We start from the raw sequence: 16,190 nt of genomic DNA on the forward strand, positions 1-16,190 counted from the left end.
TTTTTGAACTGAGGAGTAATAATATAATAAAAACTGGGCAAGAATTTAGATAGGAATTGCATAAAATGGAGCTTGATATGGGACTGTGCTTGAATACCTCTTGCAAATGTCCTGACTTGTTTAGTTGTGCCAGCTTAAAGGTGTTTGCATGTGCTGTTTGTTGTTTGTTTCTGGATTAAATTAAAGGCATTGAGTTTGGTTCAGAAATCTTTATATAATATTAAAGCTCCAGCAATCACCTCTTTATCTGTGTATAGAGATTATCTGTCATGCTAATTGAGATTTGGTCATAGTCTCTGATTTAAAAAATGAAAATGCAGATATTTAATGGAGGTCTTATTACTAGGTACTTTTTCTCTTTGCCTATCAGTGCCCAGTGATGTGTTTCTTCAGGGCATGGTGTAAGATCAGTTTTTTCTACCCAGGCATACCCTTTCAAAGACCTCTCCATAAGCAAATCCTCAAAATGCCTTTCTTACCTTGTTCAACCTTATGGCCATTCGAGTTTCAAAACTGAGAAATTATACATGTTTCTCATCATTTTCAAATCAGTGTATGATCTTGTAATTTATTTATTGAATGGCCAAATAGTTAAAATTTTATTTGTGTATTTTATCAAGTGTGTTAAATAACCACAGAAATTTTCCAATATTGTAAGATTTTAAATGATACCTAATTATACATTTCATTCTTGACTCAGGTGGAGTCAAAGAGGACTGGATATTTACATATGTAAGAACAGTGATTCAGGAGATTTAAATTGGTTTTAAAGGCTTTTAAATTTACTTAGGCAGTTGGAATCAAAATCAGGTCAGTGCTGATTGGAAGTGTAATTCATCTAATGAGTAGTTATGGACTCGTGTGAAATAACTTGATGATCTTAAGGCTCTGCTGGAATCTGTACTGATCTTCAGGAGGGCATTGCTTTTGTGGCTCTTTGTGTTGCTAATAGTGTACTACTGCTCTCTTGAAAATCAGAGCCTTTTCTTGTTCCACAACAGAATTTAGATGAATTACTTCATCTGCTTTCGCAGACAGGCACTTGCTTTCCTCCTAAAACTGTAAAGTAATAATTGTCTAGAGATAAGATGGCCATAAGTATCTCTATGGAGCAACATGAACTCTCAGTTGCTAGATAGCCCATCAATGATTGATATATATTTTTTTCCTGTGTTACGTAAAGAAAAATATGTGTATGACCCAATCTTGTGATTCTTGTATCCTAGGATATTCAACAAAACTCAAGCTGGTGGCCTAGATATCAGAAGAGATGAAACTGAGGAAGAAGGTGAGTCTTACATAAGCTATACCATGCTTCTGACAAGTTAGTTGATCTGGTATTACATGAAATCTCCATTTCTGAAATTGCTTCTATAATATACTTTGTGTGTGTGAACTAAAAGATAACAAGGCACCTTTCTCTCCAAAATAACTTTTAAATAGCTTTTAGCTTTTCCTTCATTTTAAAAAGATGAATTTTTGTCTTCTTAACTGTCTCCATTGCTAAACTGAAAACCTTCTATCTTCCCTTAATCTTTCTATAAAAATCTGCCTTCTGCCTCTTCTTTCAAATTCAGCCTCTTAGAAATCCTGAAAAAGACATAAGTTGTAAATAAATCAAATGCATGATATTCAAATAAATGTAGTAAAGAAAAATATTTCTCCATAAAATAACTGAGATCAGTTGTATTAGTTGATTGTGATAATTATTAAATACAAAAATTCATCCGATTTTCTTTTCCAAGTTCTCTGTCTTGTAAATGTTTAAAAATTTAGTCTATTATTAATTATAGTGCAGCTATGTACCATAACATACATTTTCTATGAGTACATCCACAGAAATCAGTTGGTACATCAAGACCATCAAATCCAACCAGTCTAGTGTAATATCAGCTTTAGAATGAAATATTTATTATTTTAAATATTATGTGTTGGATTCTCTTTATTGCCTTCTGAAACTTTAGCTTTTGCATTTTGAAGGTTTTGTTTCCTTTTTTAGTGAAAACTGAATTTGAGGGAATTGCCCAAGTGCCACAAATATTAGAGGTAGGCCCTCGGGGCGGGGGGGAGGAGAAGCCTTTTGTCATGTTGTCATGTAAAGTATTTATCAATAAAATTATGGCAGTCTGAAATACTATATATGTATAAGGATTTACCACTTAAAAGTAGGATATCATATGTACTTCAGAGAATCTCATAACACTTACAAAGAAGGCTCAACTCAACAGTCTATATAAGGAAGTCTTAAGTGTAGCCCAAAATGGCTTTCTTGTTAGCTCAGAATATACAAAAATGTTGCTATAGGAGAATTTGTGGTTAAAATATATGACTCTCATAACTCTCAGCATTTGCCTGAAATATATATATATATATATATTTTAATGAACTGCTGTATGTAGTTGTAGGAGTCTTTCATTTTTTTTTCTGGCATCAGAGAGTTCCCAAATGAAGTTTGGGATATGTAAAATATCACTATTAATTTTATATATATTACATTATATTACAATAACATACATGAACTTAGTAAAATATTGTAGCAACTAACGAATAGTGTGAACAGGTTTATCTCTTAATAAATACAAAATCAACATAATTTTTAAGAAAGAATTGTCTAAGCTTGTCTAAAGCTTAGAGAAGAAAAAAAATACATCTAATGTAGTCTCAGCATACTTTGATAAACCAGCTCTCTCTGCTCTAATTTACTGACTTGTAATTCAGAAATGGTGAATGTTCTAGCGCAATGTTTTGTAAGCTGATCAATGCTTATAAAAGGGTTTTAATTTGATTGGATATATTTTTATGAGAGGAGCTATCAACACTGAATGTATTCCAGAAATATTTCTGGAGAATAAGCTTCACAAATTTTTATATAATCACTTTTAATCAGTAAATATAATATGAAACTGAAGGGTTATGACCTTTACTGTGTACTAATGAAACATAGTAATAGCACTAAACTACAGGTCTAGGTACATATAATACTACTGTGGCTGATAAAGTTACACATTTCTATAGTGGCAGTGTATATTTTTCCCACTAAACAACATATACAAAAGTAATCTCAAGAAATTGATAAATAGTAAAAATTAATATTAAAAAGTTTGAACTTGTTTGTAACTATATTAGCTGATACTGCTAATTTAAGAGTATGCCTGTAGAGTCCTCCATATTACTCAGCACTGAAAAGGGTCTCAGCTGGAGTACTGTGTCCAGTTCTAGAATTCTAACTGAAAAAGAATAAAAGGAACAGTTGCAGAACATGTAAAGAAAAAAGAGGAGATTGATCACAGTCCAAGAAATAGTGATGTATAGATAGAAGGAGCTGATGTAATTCACTGAAGATTAAAGAGTACAAAATCAGAGAAGGGGAAAAGCTTTTTGTGATCAAAAAGTGTTTCAAGAATGGGCTAAGATTATAATACGTAAGTCTTGGGTTATATATCTTGGGAGAAATGCTGCAATAGTGAGGACAGGTAAACAGCAGAATAGGTTTAAGAGGAAAGCTGTAAAATTTCTACCACAACAGTTTTTTATGAGCTGTTTAGACAAGCACCCATCAGGAATAACCAAGGCATAGCTGATTCTACCTTGAGGCAGGGGCTCTAATCCGTATTAGATGACCTCTTAACATGCCTTTGAGACCTTTCTAGTCTGATTTCTGAAGGTAATGAGGTCTAGATGATCTTGCTACACTGTATATTCCTGGTGGCCCTCTTTTATTAGCTTTTGAAGCTATGGGTTAGTTTCACTCCAGTTTGATAGAGGAGGGAGTTTGAAAGATGGTAAGGTTCTTGGAATTTTCTTGAAAATGAATAGAGGAGAAAGACTGAAATAAGTAGCCCTAACAAGGGCAGCATAAACTCTTTGGTCTGCCAGCTGGGCAGCTGGAAGATGTGAACTGGGTGACCAACCAGTTGGTGTGCATGCATAGCTCGGAAGCAGCTGTGTTGTGCTCTCTCTTGCTCAGTTGTCAGCTACTGGGCACAAGCATGCTGGAGCGCTACAGGGGAGCAAGATACGGGGTGCAGAAATGAGGTTATCAAGAACAGGGATGTAAAGTAAAGTGGGAGGTGACTCTGGTGAGGAGAGAGGTAGGGAAAAAAATCCATTTGAAACTAAGTTTGATTAGTTTCTCTAATATATAGGACCGTGAGGCTATATAAAGTTTTCTTCTTTTAGCTAAAAGTTAGTATGTGTTTGCAGGATCAAAGCCTTAACCACAGATGCTTTGTAATAAACCACACAGACTATGGAACTGATGAGGTTTCTGGTTCTCATATCTAAAAATACTATCTGCTACTGGTAGAGAAGCTTTGTTCCTTGCTGTTTATAGATGGCAACCTTCTTTCAAGTTTCTGCCTCTGATTAGGCTTCTGTATGTTTAAAAATACATCAAATAATTGGGCCCATTTTGTACTAAAATCAAAGGTAGAAAAAAGCTAATACTGATAACATGATGCTTCAGGAATATGCTCCTTTCTATCCAGAACAAAAATAATACTTTGCTTAACCATTGCCTATTTCTTTAAGAATTCAAGCAGCAATTACAGTTGGAGCTGGTTGCAACCTAACCTACAGCTTCGTAATCACTTCTGGGTATATCACTACCCATGAACACTTACAAGAAAAGACTCAGTAACCACTGCATAACTGCAAGATTTGCAGGGAAAAAATAGGCACAAAGAAGTCATACTCCAATAGTTGTCTTCCTTTGACAGTAAATAATTGGTATTATTTAAACATGGGAAGATTCCTAAATAGTAGGTGTGAAAAATATTGCATTGCATTACTACAGTAAGATGCTCTTAAGCAGCTGCCTTAAAAGTAATGCTGAAATCTCTCAATAAGAGCTAGGCTTAGCAGATTTGACAGAGGACTGTTGCGCAGAAAGTTGCTGGTCATCCAAATCAATGAGTAAGGATATTGAGAACCATCTGGATATCCAATTAAACTAGCCAAGAAAACGCTTTAGTCATTCAAAAAAAAATCATGAATACATCTTTAAAAATATTTTATTGAAAATAAAATAAACACTGGCTGTCCTCTGGCAAACCTCCGAAAAGCAGCCGTAGAGGAACAGGGTCCTAGTCCAAGAAAGCGCGTGTAAGCGCGTGGGTGACTGCGCGACTCTCACCCCGCCGGTGCGCGGAGCTCCACGCGCGCGCAGGGCGCCGCCGGGCCGGGGCCTAGCGCGGCTCACGCGCAGTTTCGGGAGAGGCGCGCAGGGCTTTGTTGCTAGCAGCCCCTGAGCAGCGTCAGAATGCTGCTCCGCTTGCCGCTGAGCGCGTTCGCACGGACAAGGCGCTTCTGAGGATCTTCCTTCTCCCCCCTCCCCGTTTCTAAGGCCAGGGCTCTCCCCCGGGCGCCGCGCTCGGCGGGCGCCAGGCGGGCTCGGGGCCGCCGCTGCGCCGGGGGCCGCGCCGGCACAGCTCCGCCGCGGCGGGACGGGTAAGGCGGCGGCGCGGGGGGGCGGCGCGGCGAGGGGGCGGCGGCGGCGGCGGCCTTTGTCCGCGGCCCGGGCGCGGCCGCCTCCGCCTCTGCACGCGGCCACCTCTGCACGCGGCCGCCGGCAGGCCCGGGGCGGCGGGGGCTGAGCGGCGCCGCGTGCGCGTGCGCGGCGGCGGCCGGTCGCGCGCCCCCGCCCGCCCGCGTCGGGAGCGCGCCTCGCAGGCAGGAGAGCTCCGCCGCAGCTGGCGCGCCCCCGCGGCGGCGTCTCCTCGGCCGGGCGGCAGGCGGGAGGCAGGGAGGGAGCGCGCGGTCGGTTCGGGCGGTTGGGCCGGCACCGAGCGCCTCGGCCAGCGCCGCGCAGCCCGTCGCCCCGCAGCGCCGACGATCGGGGAGCCAGGCCGTCCGCAGCGCGGCCCCCGCCCGGCCCGGCGCCCACAGGTGAGTGCGCCGAGCGGCCGCGCCGCCGCCTGCAGCCGGCCCCGCCGCGGGCCGCCGCTCGCCCAGGGCCCCGGCCCGGCGGCGGGGGCGGCCGCGGAGGAGCCGCGGCACCAGGCCCGCCGCGGCCTGCGCGCGGCCTGGGCGCCCGGTCTCCTGCTGGCGGCCGGGCGCCGCGCTGCCGCCTGCAGCGGGGCCGAGGCGGCCGGTGCCTGGTGGGGGGGGGAGGGACGCGAGAGCCGGGGGGAGGGCGGCGGCGAGCTGGGCCATTGTGCGCTGGGCTGAGGCGGCGGCCCCGCGGCCCGGGCCAGGCCGCGCGCAGGCCTGCGGAGGAGAGGCCGCCCCGCGCCGCCCCCGCCCGCGGCGCGGCCCCCGCCCGCGGCGCGGCCCCTTTGTGGGCTCGGCCGCGGCCTCGGCCGCTTTGTGCTCGCGGAGCGCGGCCGCGCCGCGCCGCCCTGCGAAGGTCAGGCGCGCCGCGGCGGCGTCCGGCGCTACCCCCGGCCCGCCGGGCACCTCGCCGCCCGTGCGGCCCCGCTCGGGGACATGGCCTGGGGGAGGCTGCGCATCCCTCCCCCCCCCCCCCCCCCGGCTTTCGATCCACCGAGAGCAAAGAGGGGCAGAGATCCTCGCTCATCCCGTGTCCCTGCGAGTTTAAAGGCCTGGAAACATGCAGTTCCTTCGCGTTCTTCCGTCCTTATTCCCCAGGCCCTGCACTTCTGAATTATCACCATTTTAGATGGCTTTTAGATATAGGTAGATTGATAGTGATTATAGTTAAAGACAAAGCATGAGTATTTCTTAAGGAGAAGAATCGGGTCTGTCTTTCAGTAGGGAGCTGATGGAGCTCTTAAGTATTGTAAGGCCACCTTCTGTTTTTTGATTTGTAAACATACCATATTTCTCCAATTTTCTCTTTTCTTGCTTTCTTTCAGTGAATGCTGCCTTTCCTCTGTCATGAGCAGTTTACTCATGCACTAAATAAATAAAATGACTTAATTTGTTTAAGGTGGCAGAAGAGCATATGTTAGGTAGCTAATAGCTAATCAGAGTAGGTCAAGAAGGACGTGGGACATTCCACACACAGGACATAGTTTCAGTTGTCTGTTTATCTCCTTCCTAAACTCTGAAGCTAGCACCATGCATTCCAGAGGGGGAGGAAAAAGGGAAGGGACTTACTTCAACCCTGAGTTCTTCAAGCTGGTCTTTAGGAAGACTGGAGGCTCTGGAATACGGGTAGATTATTACTGAGGCTTTGAGCATAAAATTTGAGTTTCTAGACTTGTTATCGGTTCTAGAAAAGAACCTAAAGAGTAAATCAGATTAGCTGATCTAATCTGTGGACAGTGGAAACTGATGTTTTTCAATACTTTCAGTACTTTTCATAGCAGTGAAAGATTATGCAAAAAGAATAGAGGCTATCAGTTGTATACTTTGGGGAGTTTGTTGTTACCCAAGAGTTGTAAAACTGAGGAGATGATGAGCAGTCTGCTCCTGAAAACATGTCATGACAAAGTATCTTGTCCACTAATCTATCGTTTGTGTTGGAAAGGTTTTAATGCTATAGCCTAATTATACTGTTCTGGAGGAGTTAGCTCAGAAATCTAGTGGCTTCAGCTAAGTAAGTGTGAACTAAGGAAAGTAAATATTTTGAATAGCAGAAGTACTTACTGCTGTATGAGACATTATCTGTACATAGATTTGAGTATTGTTGCTGCTGTGTGGTTGATAATAATTGAGAAAGAAGTACTGCTCGAAGACACCTGCCTCTAATGAAGAAAAGAGAGGAAAGATGAATGTGTTTGGATCAGAAGCAATAGTTACTGATCTTTAAACCAAGAGAAACTAAGTAGGACAGTTTACGAACTCTGTTCTTCACTTAAGATGTTCTGGAAGACTGTGCCACTTCTGCAAGAAACATGATGTTCTTAATTTTAGGCTGAAATAGCTTTGTTTTATTTTTCTCCTCATGACATTGTTTCCAATCTTGTAACTCTTGGCTTTAAGAGTTGAACTGTAAGTTATGCCAAATAAGATTATCAGTGTGTGTTTTGCTTTAATGGTTGTCTGATTTTTCGGGAGCTAAACTGAACCAGAATAATCAAGGTAAATCAATGGTATCTGAAACTCCAGGCATGCATAGGAAACTCAAAGAATGTTGTGGTTGTGATGCAGTCTGCAGAAAGCCAAGGTGAAAATTGTGAAAGGTGAAATTGTGTTACCAGCTACTGACGATAGAGTCACCTGAATGCCTGGTTTATGTAGTTAAAGTGCTACCTGGCTGCAGTGAAGTGCATTGTGAGGACACTGGTAAGCTCTAGTTCATCTCAGCGATCACTTAGTTAAGGCCCAAAGGTTATGGTTTCCTCCCAGATATTTACTATGTTAAATACTGTGAACATGTAGATACAGGGGATCATTTTCACTAGAGTGTTTACTCTTCTATTTTGTTTTTTGAAGGAAAATTGGCATTAAGAAAAGTGAAAAACTGTAGTAGAAAAGATTTATAGTTGATATTCATTTTGGCTCTGATAAAAATGCACTACGCATTAAAACGTTATTTTAAATATTACAATGTTTTTCTCTAGGGAGTTCAGGTTTTTCAAAGTGTATGTACTGTTCACATCTGAGATGTAGAGTTTCACAATAAAAGTGTGATTTGTGTGTGTGTTTGTTCGCAGTGTACTGTATCACTATGTGGACTAGAAGTGGAGAGAGAGATATAAATATTAGGTGGTTACCATGAGATGTTATTGCACATTAACCTGACTTTTTTCTGTTAGCACTCGATTATATGTAACAAAAGTCTTCCCAAATTGTTGACTTGGGGTTGTTTTGCGCCTTGCTATAGAGTGTTTAGCTGTTAGCTATGCTTAGTATAGAAAGAAGACAAAACCTAGTATTAATGCCACATTAATACTTTTGGCTTTTATTCCACACTTTATAATTACCTTTTTAGTTTTAGTTCAGGCTCTATACTACGTTTGTGTAATGTCCTGGACAATTGATTTAAATATATGCCTATTTGTCATTATTTGTAAAATGGTAATTCTTTCTGTTATCACAGGAATAATGAGAGATTTGGTTACTAATTCCGCAGTGCTTTAATCAGATAAAGTGCTAGATAATTACAGTTAGCCAAATGGTGTACTTCTGATTGTGACTTGTTTCTCTTTGTAGAAAGTGAGAGATGTAGATGTAAATGTTTCTCTTTGTAGAAAGTAGTGCTGAGATTGACCGTGTTTTCAGTGGGAAAATAGAGTGTTATTTGAATGGTGAAGATGGTATTTGTCCTTTTGCATCTGGAAGTGCATTAAAAAATTATTGCACATATATTCAGGCAGGGAAAATGGCTTAAGAAGTGCAGCAAAATCATCTTCAGACAGTTGTTGACCATTTCCTTTTTTGTTTGCCTTATCTAAAAATAGTCTTATATCTTTTCTTATAACAATTGGTGACCTTGCTGAGATGTGAAGAAAAGCAACCAGAGTGTAGTAATAACTATTGCTTAAAAATTAGTCATCAGCTCCTTTAAAGTGAAGCAGCAGTTCTTTGAACTTTGGTTTATGTTGCATAAGGTCTTTAAGTTCATATTTTAAAGTTCTTTCCTGTATTTTTCACATATAATGCTAAACAGAACTAAATTAACATAGTTTTGATAAAAGACCAAAATGTTTTTTCAGGGTTTATATTTTGAACACTGTCAAGGGAGAACACTTAGAATGTCATACTTTTTAGGAGTTATTTTTAAACATATGTGTTTAGATGAACATTGACAAAGGGAATAGGTATATACAAAGGAAAAATGTATTAAATTTGGCTAATATACAGATTGTCAAGGAGCTGAAAAGGTTTTAACTGGAATAGGAATGTTTTAAAACAACTTAGTGTTAGATTGGAGGAGGGGATACCTGAAAATAAATTACTTCATGTAAAAATTGTAAAGCTGGTGTCTAGCTTAGAAAAATATAGGTGTATTTAAAGGCTTTATTGCTTCTCTTTGTTGTGTATCACATATCTTTCATGAGAGAAGGCTCTATATCATCTATATTTTACAAGGGGATGATAACTAAAATACTAAATTTATAAGCTATTTTGTAAATCTTGCTATGTGTAGGCTGAAGTGTGATGTAGGTACTGGTTTGAAGAGGAATTTAAAAATTAGTTTTTCCTGTGGTTTTAAACATATGAATGATGACCGTGCATATCATAAGTTGTGAAGAAGAAATAAAAGATGATGTACACCTCAACAAAGTGCAGCACATGGAGAGTACAGTTCTGCAGCAACTTGACAGTTTCTGTTGAGGATGCCATAATTCATGATAGCGTTGCCACTCTGATTTGTAGTGATGCCGGCACTAATGTCGCCAGGATCAGTCCTAAGTCTAGTTGCAAACTAATCACTTGTGAGGGATGGGTAACTTTCCTCTGGTTCACCTCCCAGAATAGCTTGCTGCATGGTCACATAAGTGCCAGTGCTGCTGCAAGAGAAGTCGCCCTCTGATGTCGTTGCAGGAGCACTTGGGTTCCTGTAAGCACAGGCTCACAGCTGAGACGCAGGCCCCCCCCCCGCATTGTCAGCTGGCTTTTGGTATCTTCCTCATGCCAATATAAGTGCTCGTATACTTTTGCAAGGTTGATCTTGCTGAATGTTACCTTGAAGAGAGAAAAGCCAAAAATGGCAGGCAGCGCAGCCATCTCTTTTGTTGGGAGTTTGCTTTTGCCTGTTACAGAAACGATGGACTCGCACCCTAACATACTGTGCGTGCGTGCCGGGAATTGAGGGGCTTCTATCTGGTGTTTTTTTCTTTGTATTGTGGATAAACTATTTTCTTCAAGTGTTTGTAATGGCATCTGAAAGCTTTTAAGAAATACATAATTGAGCAGTTATTAAAGATGCTACTATTCAGGTGCTCCTGAAACATCCACAGCTTCTACTTTCTCTTTGAAAAATAATATTGTTTTCCTAGACTGCCTATAACTTGATATATCAACTTAGGGCTAAGACCTTAATATGTTGTTTTCTGGTCTGTGAAAATGAACCTTGTGACTTTTTTATTTTTTGATACCTCACTAACTTCTGTCAGTTTTTTTAACTAAGCATAGGACACAGAATTTGTTGGACCTTATGACCTTAATTTTCTTAATTTATCCAAAGTGGTTTTGGAAATCATGTTTGAAACAGGCTTCTGTATACATTTGTATACGTTTTTGTGTACACGTATAGAATCCTGTTTTAAGGTGTACAGGGTAAACGTCCCATGTTTAACTAAAATTAGTTTTTAAATTGATGCAGACTTGTTCAATTTTTGAGTATAGATGAGCCTTAAATTTTCTTTTCTCTGTCGTAATATGCATGTGCAGTTGTTGTCTTACAAAAACTGAAAAGGCTCTGCTCAACAAATCCTTTTATTTTTGAGTGACTGTTTTGAAATATATATATATATATATATATATATACACATATATACACATAATAATAATAAAATTACTTTCATTCGTAGGATATTTTTCTCTTTTTGGCGCATGAAAGCGTCAACACAGTTAAGCGTTATAATTGGGTATGGCTCATCTATATATGGCTGATATCTACTAATGCAAGTACATTAAAGATGTAATTTGAAGACTGGTTGCACTGGTATGACTAGGGAGTAATTTGGTTGGCAGAATGGTTAGTGCTGCTGGTGCATTGTAAAATTTTAGTTTGTTTTTGTGCTAGGTCAAGTAAAATCATTAGAAAAAATGTTTTGCAAATAAAAATGTGTATTGTATAATGGAAGTTGAGATAGATATTCTTCTAAAACAGTACATGTAAAGGAGTAATTCTAAAAAAACTTTTAAGCATATTAAAGAAACAACTCCTGACCTAAACAGCTTTATTTTAGATCAGGTGTTCAAAAGTTTAAAGATAAAATTATGGTTTCTTGTGTAAACATAATTCTTCCATGGGTGCACAAGGGCTTCTCTACTGAATAGGGCAGGGGTTCAGTGGAGATGATGTCTCTAAAGCTGTGCCTGAGTATGCACAGGAGGAGGTAGGCTTAGGGTTGCCTGTGCAACATTAAATTTATTATTTTTTTTGTTTTGTGAATGCTTGATCCTCAAACATAATATATTTTTGTAACATTTTTGTAAAATAAAAAATAATACAGTTTACAATTAAGCTCTAGATAATGAGTCATTCTTAGGGTTTGATGCTCTGGGTTCAGCACTGCAACATAGACTTAAGTTCTGATTTAACTACGTAACAGAAGGGGGGATGATATTGTAGAGAAAGGACATGATACTCTATATTGAATTTAGAAAGTGCTGAGAAAGAGAGGACGGAGTAGGAGAAAGATGCATCTACTCTTGTGGTTTCCAAAACATTTGTATTATCTTGTGTCTTCTCAATTTTCTGATAGTGACCCAGGTCTGACTTGAGAATGATTATGGTCGGACTTTAACTTTGTATGCCCTGAAGCATTTCCTAGGCAATACAAATAAATGAAATGGTGAGCATGACTGTATTTTATGTATGCCTGGACAGAATTTAATGGGAGTAAAAGAAGATATAATTCTGTAGCCTGAGAGCTTTTTCTGATGAATTTGAATTGCCTGCTTCAATAGCTAGGCTGTTAGATCTTCATGAAGAAAGTGGTGAGAATTTTTTGGTAATACAAGGGTTCCTCTAAAGAAAGGTTACTGTTGTCAGCTTTCTATAGAATATCAATATGGAGTTGATGTATTGGAATAAGGAAGCTTTCAGACTAGATAAAATACAGTTAGTGACAAAGGTATTACAGATTTTTTTTGCCTCCCTAATTTGCCTCCTTGAGGTAAAGAACAGAGGCCAGTTATCCGTATGTTTTCAGCATTTGAATCATGTCTCTGTAAAGTAAATAGCAATTGCAGTTTGAGTATTACTGATTTTAGTATGAAGAGTGAGATGTTAACATAATTTAACGTAGTGTCCTTCACTGTATAGTGAATTCTAGTTAGTACTAAACAGAAATAAATTTAAATGGGATCTATAAAATTAATTTAGTATCCTTATCAAGTTATTAATTCCCTGTTACATTAATGTCTGAGATTTGCAGCTAGTTAAGGTATTTTAAAACCACTGTAAGGCAGGGAAGTACTTGCCTGTGATGACTCAGAAAGCTTGTGACAAAGCAGGAACTAAACCCAGGTCTCCCATGCAACTGTTATGCCACAGACTGCAGTTCTAGTACAACTACTAATCCCTCTCCCCCCTCCCTTTTTTTTCTTTTTGGTTAGGTTTCAAGGAACACTGAATCTTCGTGCAATGTGGTAGTCTGTGGAGCTAGCAGGCTACTTCATTTCTGTTTGCTGTATCTCAAGATGATAATCCTGGCTAAAGAATGCTCTTACTTGTGAGACAAAACCACATTTTCTAAAATAATGTTTTAGTGGAGAGCATGTTCTGCAGAGCTACAGTCACGAAAACTGTTGGCTGTGTACAGAAAAATGGCCACGGTAGATTCAGCAGTAACCACATTTGAAAAATCAAGTAACTTTATAATAGTGGTTTAAAAAAAGGTTTTTTATGATGAGAATTGAGTCCTTGTGCTGCAGTGTTGCAGATAGAGTTGATTCAGAACTGATGAGCAGGAAAAAATAAGTCACTTAATAAACTGAATTGGTTTTAATGGCAGCACATGAACTTGAAAGAATGGAAGCTAGAAACAGTATTTGCGGAAGAAGGAAGCTTGCAGGAATGAAATACTGAAGTGTTTAAAACTATCAGAAATGTGAAAATACCACTAGGTTTTTCCACTTCTTCAGTAAGGTGACGTATGTGTTATGGTGGAGATAATTTTAGTGCTTTTTATTTTCTACCTGTAGTATACCAACAAGATACGAAAGCCAATGTCCCGTCTCAGATTTCAAAAGCTTTCATTTTAATATGTAAACTTACTGTTCCAAAAATGTAGAAACGTCTGTTTTAAAAATACAAATTTGTCCATTTATGTTTAAAAGTGATATGTCCTTTATCTGCTTTGATTGTGTGATAAAATAAGGACACTATCTTCATCTACCATTCTTCTAAATGTTCTTACTTCTGAAAATTAAATACCTGAGTTAGTTAAAAAAAAAAAAACACTCTTCCTCAAAATAATGAAGGTAGATAGAGTTTCTGTGTAGGTTAGTAGTGGAAGTCCTGATCAGTAATTTCTGATGATGTAAAAGTTCCAGTTGTTGCAAGGAAGAGTAAAAAAGGGTAAGCTGAAGTTGCTGGAGTCTTGTTCAGTCCTGCCCTGCAGATGGGAGGGATTCAACCTGTGAATTGCATAGCGTTAGGTGTCTAGTGCCACTGTTCTGGGCTTAGCAGTAGTTCTTTGGTGTAGATGTCATGTCTAACCTACCTTGTGGCACAACAATTCAGGTGTCTGTACTCAGTATGTCTGTTCCCCAAGCTCCCCTGCATGCTCGGCCACCAGGGAGCCAGGTCTTTACCATTTACAGAGCTCCAGTCATCAGGACTGCACACAGGAATACAGCACAAGTTGAGGATCGCAAGAGTAAGTTGTTGTTTAAGATTGAAGTATTTATGAATTTAAGCAATACACAAAGTACAGAGATCTTTATAAAAATAATCAATGTACATAATCCTGCCCTTCTGGTTCTTCCTTCTACAAAGTGCTTTCTGTGTTGTGATTGGGGTCTGTTATGGGCCTTTCTTTGATCAGGTCTGGTTATTTTTATGATCTGTCCTCTAGTACTGCTTAGTTATGCAGAAAAGTTACTGAGCATAAAATAGGTCTTGAATTTGAATTGGAAAAGTTATTGCAGGAAACCTTTGTATATGAAGACACATTGAAGTATGGGTATTCTTGTCTAGTTTAGCTTTATTTATTAAGGTAGGTATTTTCATGCCACACCCTCTTCCCCGTGTCTGCCACAGGCACAGGATAGTGATGCAATATTGCATGGCTATTACAGTATACAGCGAGGAATATAGGTTTTGCAAAATCAGACTGAGGAAAGAAACACAGCCCCCAAATTGTCACAGTCAGTAAGATTTATTAACACAGAGTTATTTTTTATTTATTTATTATTTTCTAATAAAATATGATTGTATACAGATTGTAATTATTATATCTCTCAGAGCAGAATTAAGTGCTTCCTGCTTTAGATACTTTTGAATGGTAGTATGGTACAATGTGAAAAATAACTTCTTTTTCAGATGGTGTTAGTAGTTTACATTGTAATTGGTCTTCCTCTCTGCCTCTGTAATTTTTATGGCAACATAGAGTAAAACCGGAACTTTTTAAAAGAATCTACCTGTGTTTGTAGAAAATATTGGGCTGAATTACTGTTGGAAGATGATCCCGATTAAGATCATTTCATTGTACTTTGTGTGCAATGAATGAAAATGGAATGTTAATGAAAAAAATTAAACCTTTCCCCTGTTACTATGTTGTTTCAATAGAGTTGTCTGTATTTCCATATGAAGTTTGTTTTGTTAAACTCCGTGTGATTTCTGTCCTGCTGTTTGTTCCAAAATCTGTACTTCTGCTTTATCTTAGATTTATTGTATTCAAACTAAGGCAAACAGCAAAAAGGCACTTCCAGTTTACAGCAGAAGTGTCTAGAGGAAGCTAGCGTGGGACAGCTGCTATTTTAAATTCATACCGTAGTTTGTTATGCTATAGGTGCCGTGTGCATGCGTGGAGGTTCACATCTCCTCCATCAAGGAAGGCTCTGACGGCTGATTGACTGCTGACATTGTCACTGAGGTACAGAACTGGCCAACAGAGAAGAAGGGAAGTTGGTTGTCAAACACCAGTTAAAGTGTTAGAATATGCAGCACTCATTTTTGAGCAGTATTTCCCTATCACCATCCTCACCTCTCTACAGTAGGTAGTTCTGCAGTATGAACAAGATCAAATTATTTGCTTACTTTTAAAAAGGAAGAAAGAAATACGGTAAAGTCCCATTTGGAAGTTATCCACAATGCTTTGTAACGTTTGACTTCAGTTTTTATATTTATTTATAGATTATTTTTTCCTCTGTATTTTTATTTTAACTAAATATAATGGAAAATTACTGCCTCCTTCACATCTTAACATTTTTTTTTATTGTAGTAGATTGCCAAATGTCAATAATATTTACTGTCGTTGCTTATACCAGTTAACTTAATGTATTAATACATATTTTTTTTTCCCAGCGGCAGCATTTGATAACTGCTTTTAAGTATAGCTTGAATCTTCAGGAGTTTCTTTTACAGTTCACTCAGCTCTATGTTTCTATCCTCCTACTTCTCCTTTCTCCGTCTAAGCTCAAAAGAAGGGGAAGATTAGAAT

The 16,190-nt window shown here is 39.4% G+C and overlaps 1 protein-coding gene across 4 annotated transcripts in view; it reads left to right on the forward strand.

Annotated features, from left to right (window-relative positions):
* The window catches only part of SIAH1 (siah E3 ubiquitin protein ligase 1), a 76,577-nt gene that overhangs the window by 51,761 nt on the left and 8,626 nt on the right, over positions 1-16,190 (forward strand). For 2 of the 4 annotated variants that reach the window (XM_062586432.1, XM_062586434.1), the window contains one exon: positions 1,227-1,288. In XM_062586432.1, the coding sequence (XP_062442416.1) occupies positions 1,227-1,288 (62 nt within the window). Of the gene's footprint in view, positions 1-1,226; positions 1,289-5,708; positions 5,887-15,450; positions 15,624-16,190 lie in introns of those variants that run through there. The other 2 variants (XM_062586433.1, XM_062586435.1) reach the window with 2 other exon arrangements.

Source organism: Rhea pennata, chromosome 13 (assembly GCF_028389875.1).
Source record: "Rhea pennata isolate bPtePen1 chromosome 13, bPtePen1.pri, whole genome shotgun sequence".
Classification (NCBI taxonomy): Eukaryota; Metazoa; Chordata; class Aves; order Rheiformes; family Rheidae; genus Rhea; species Rhea pennata.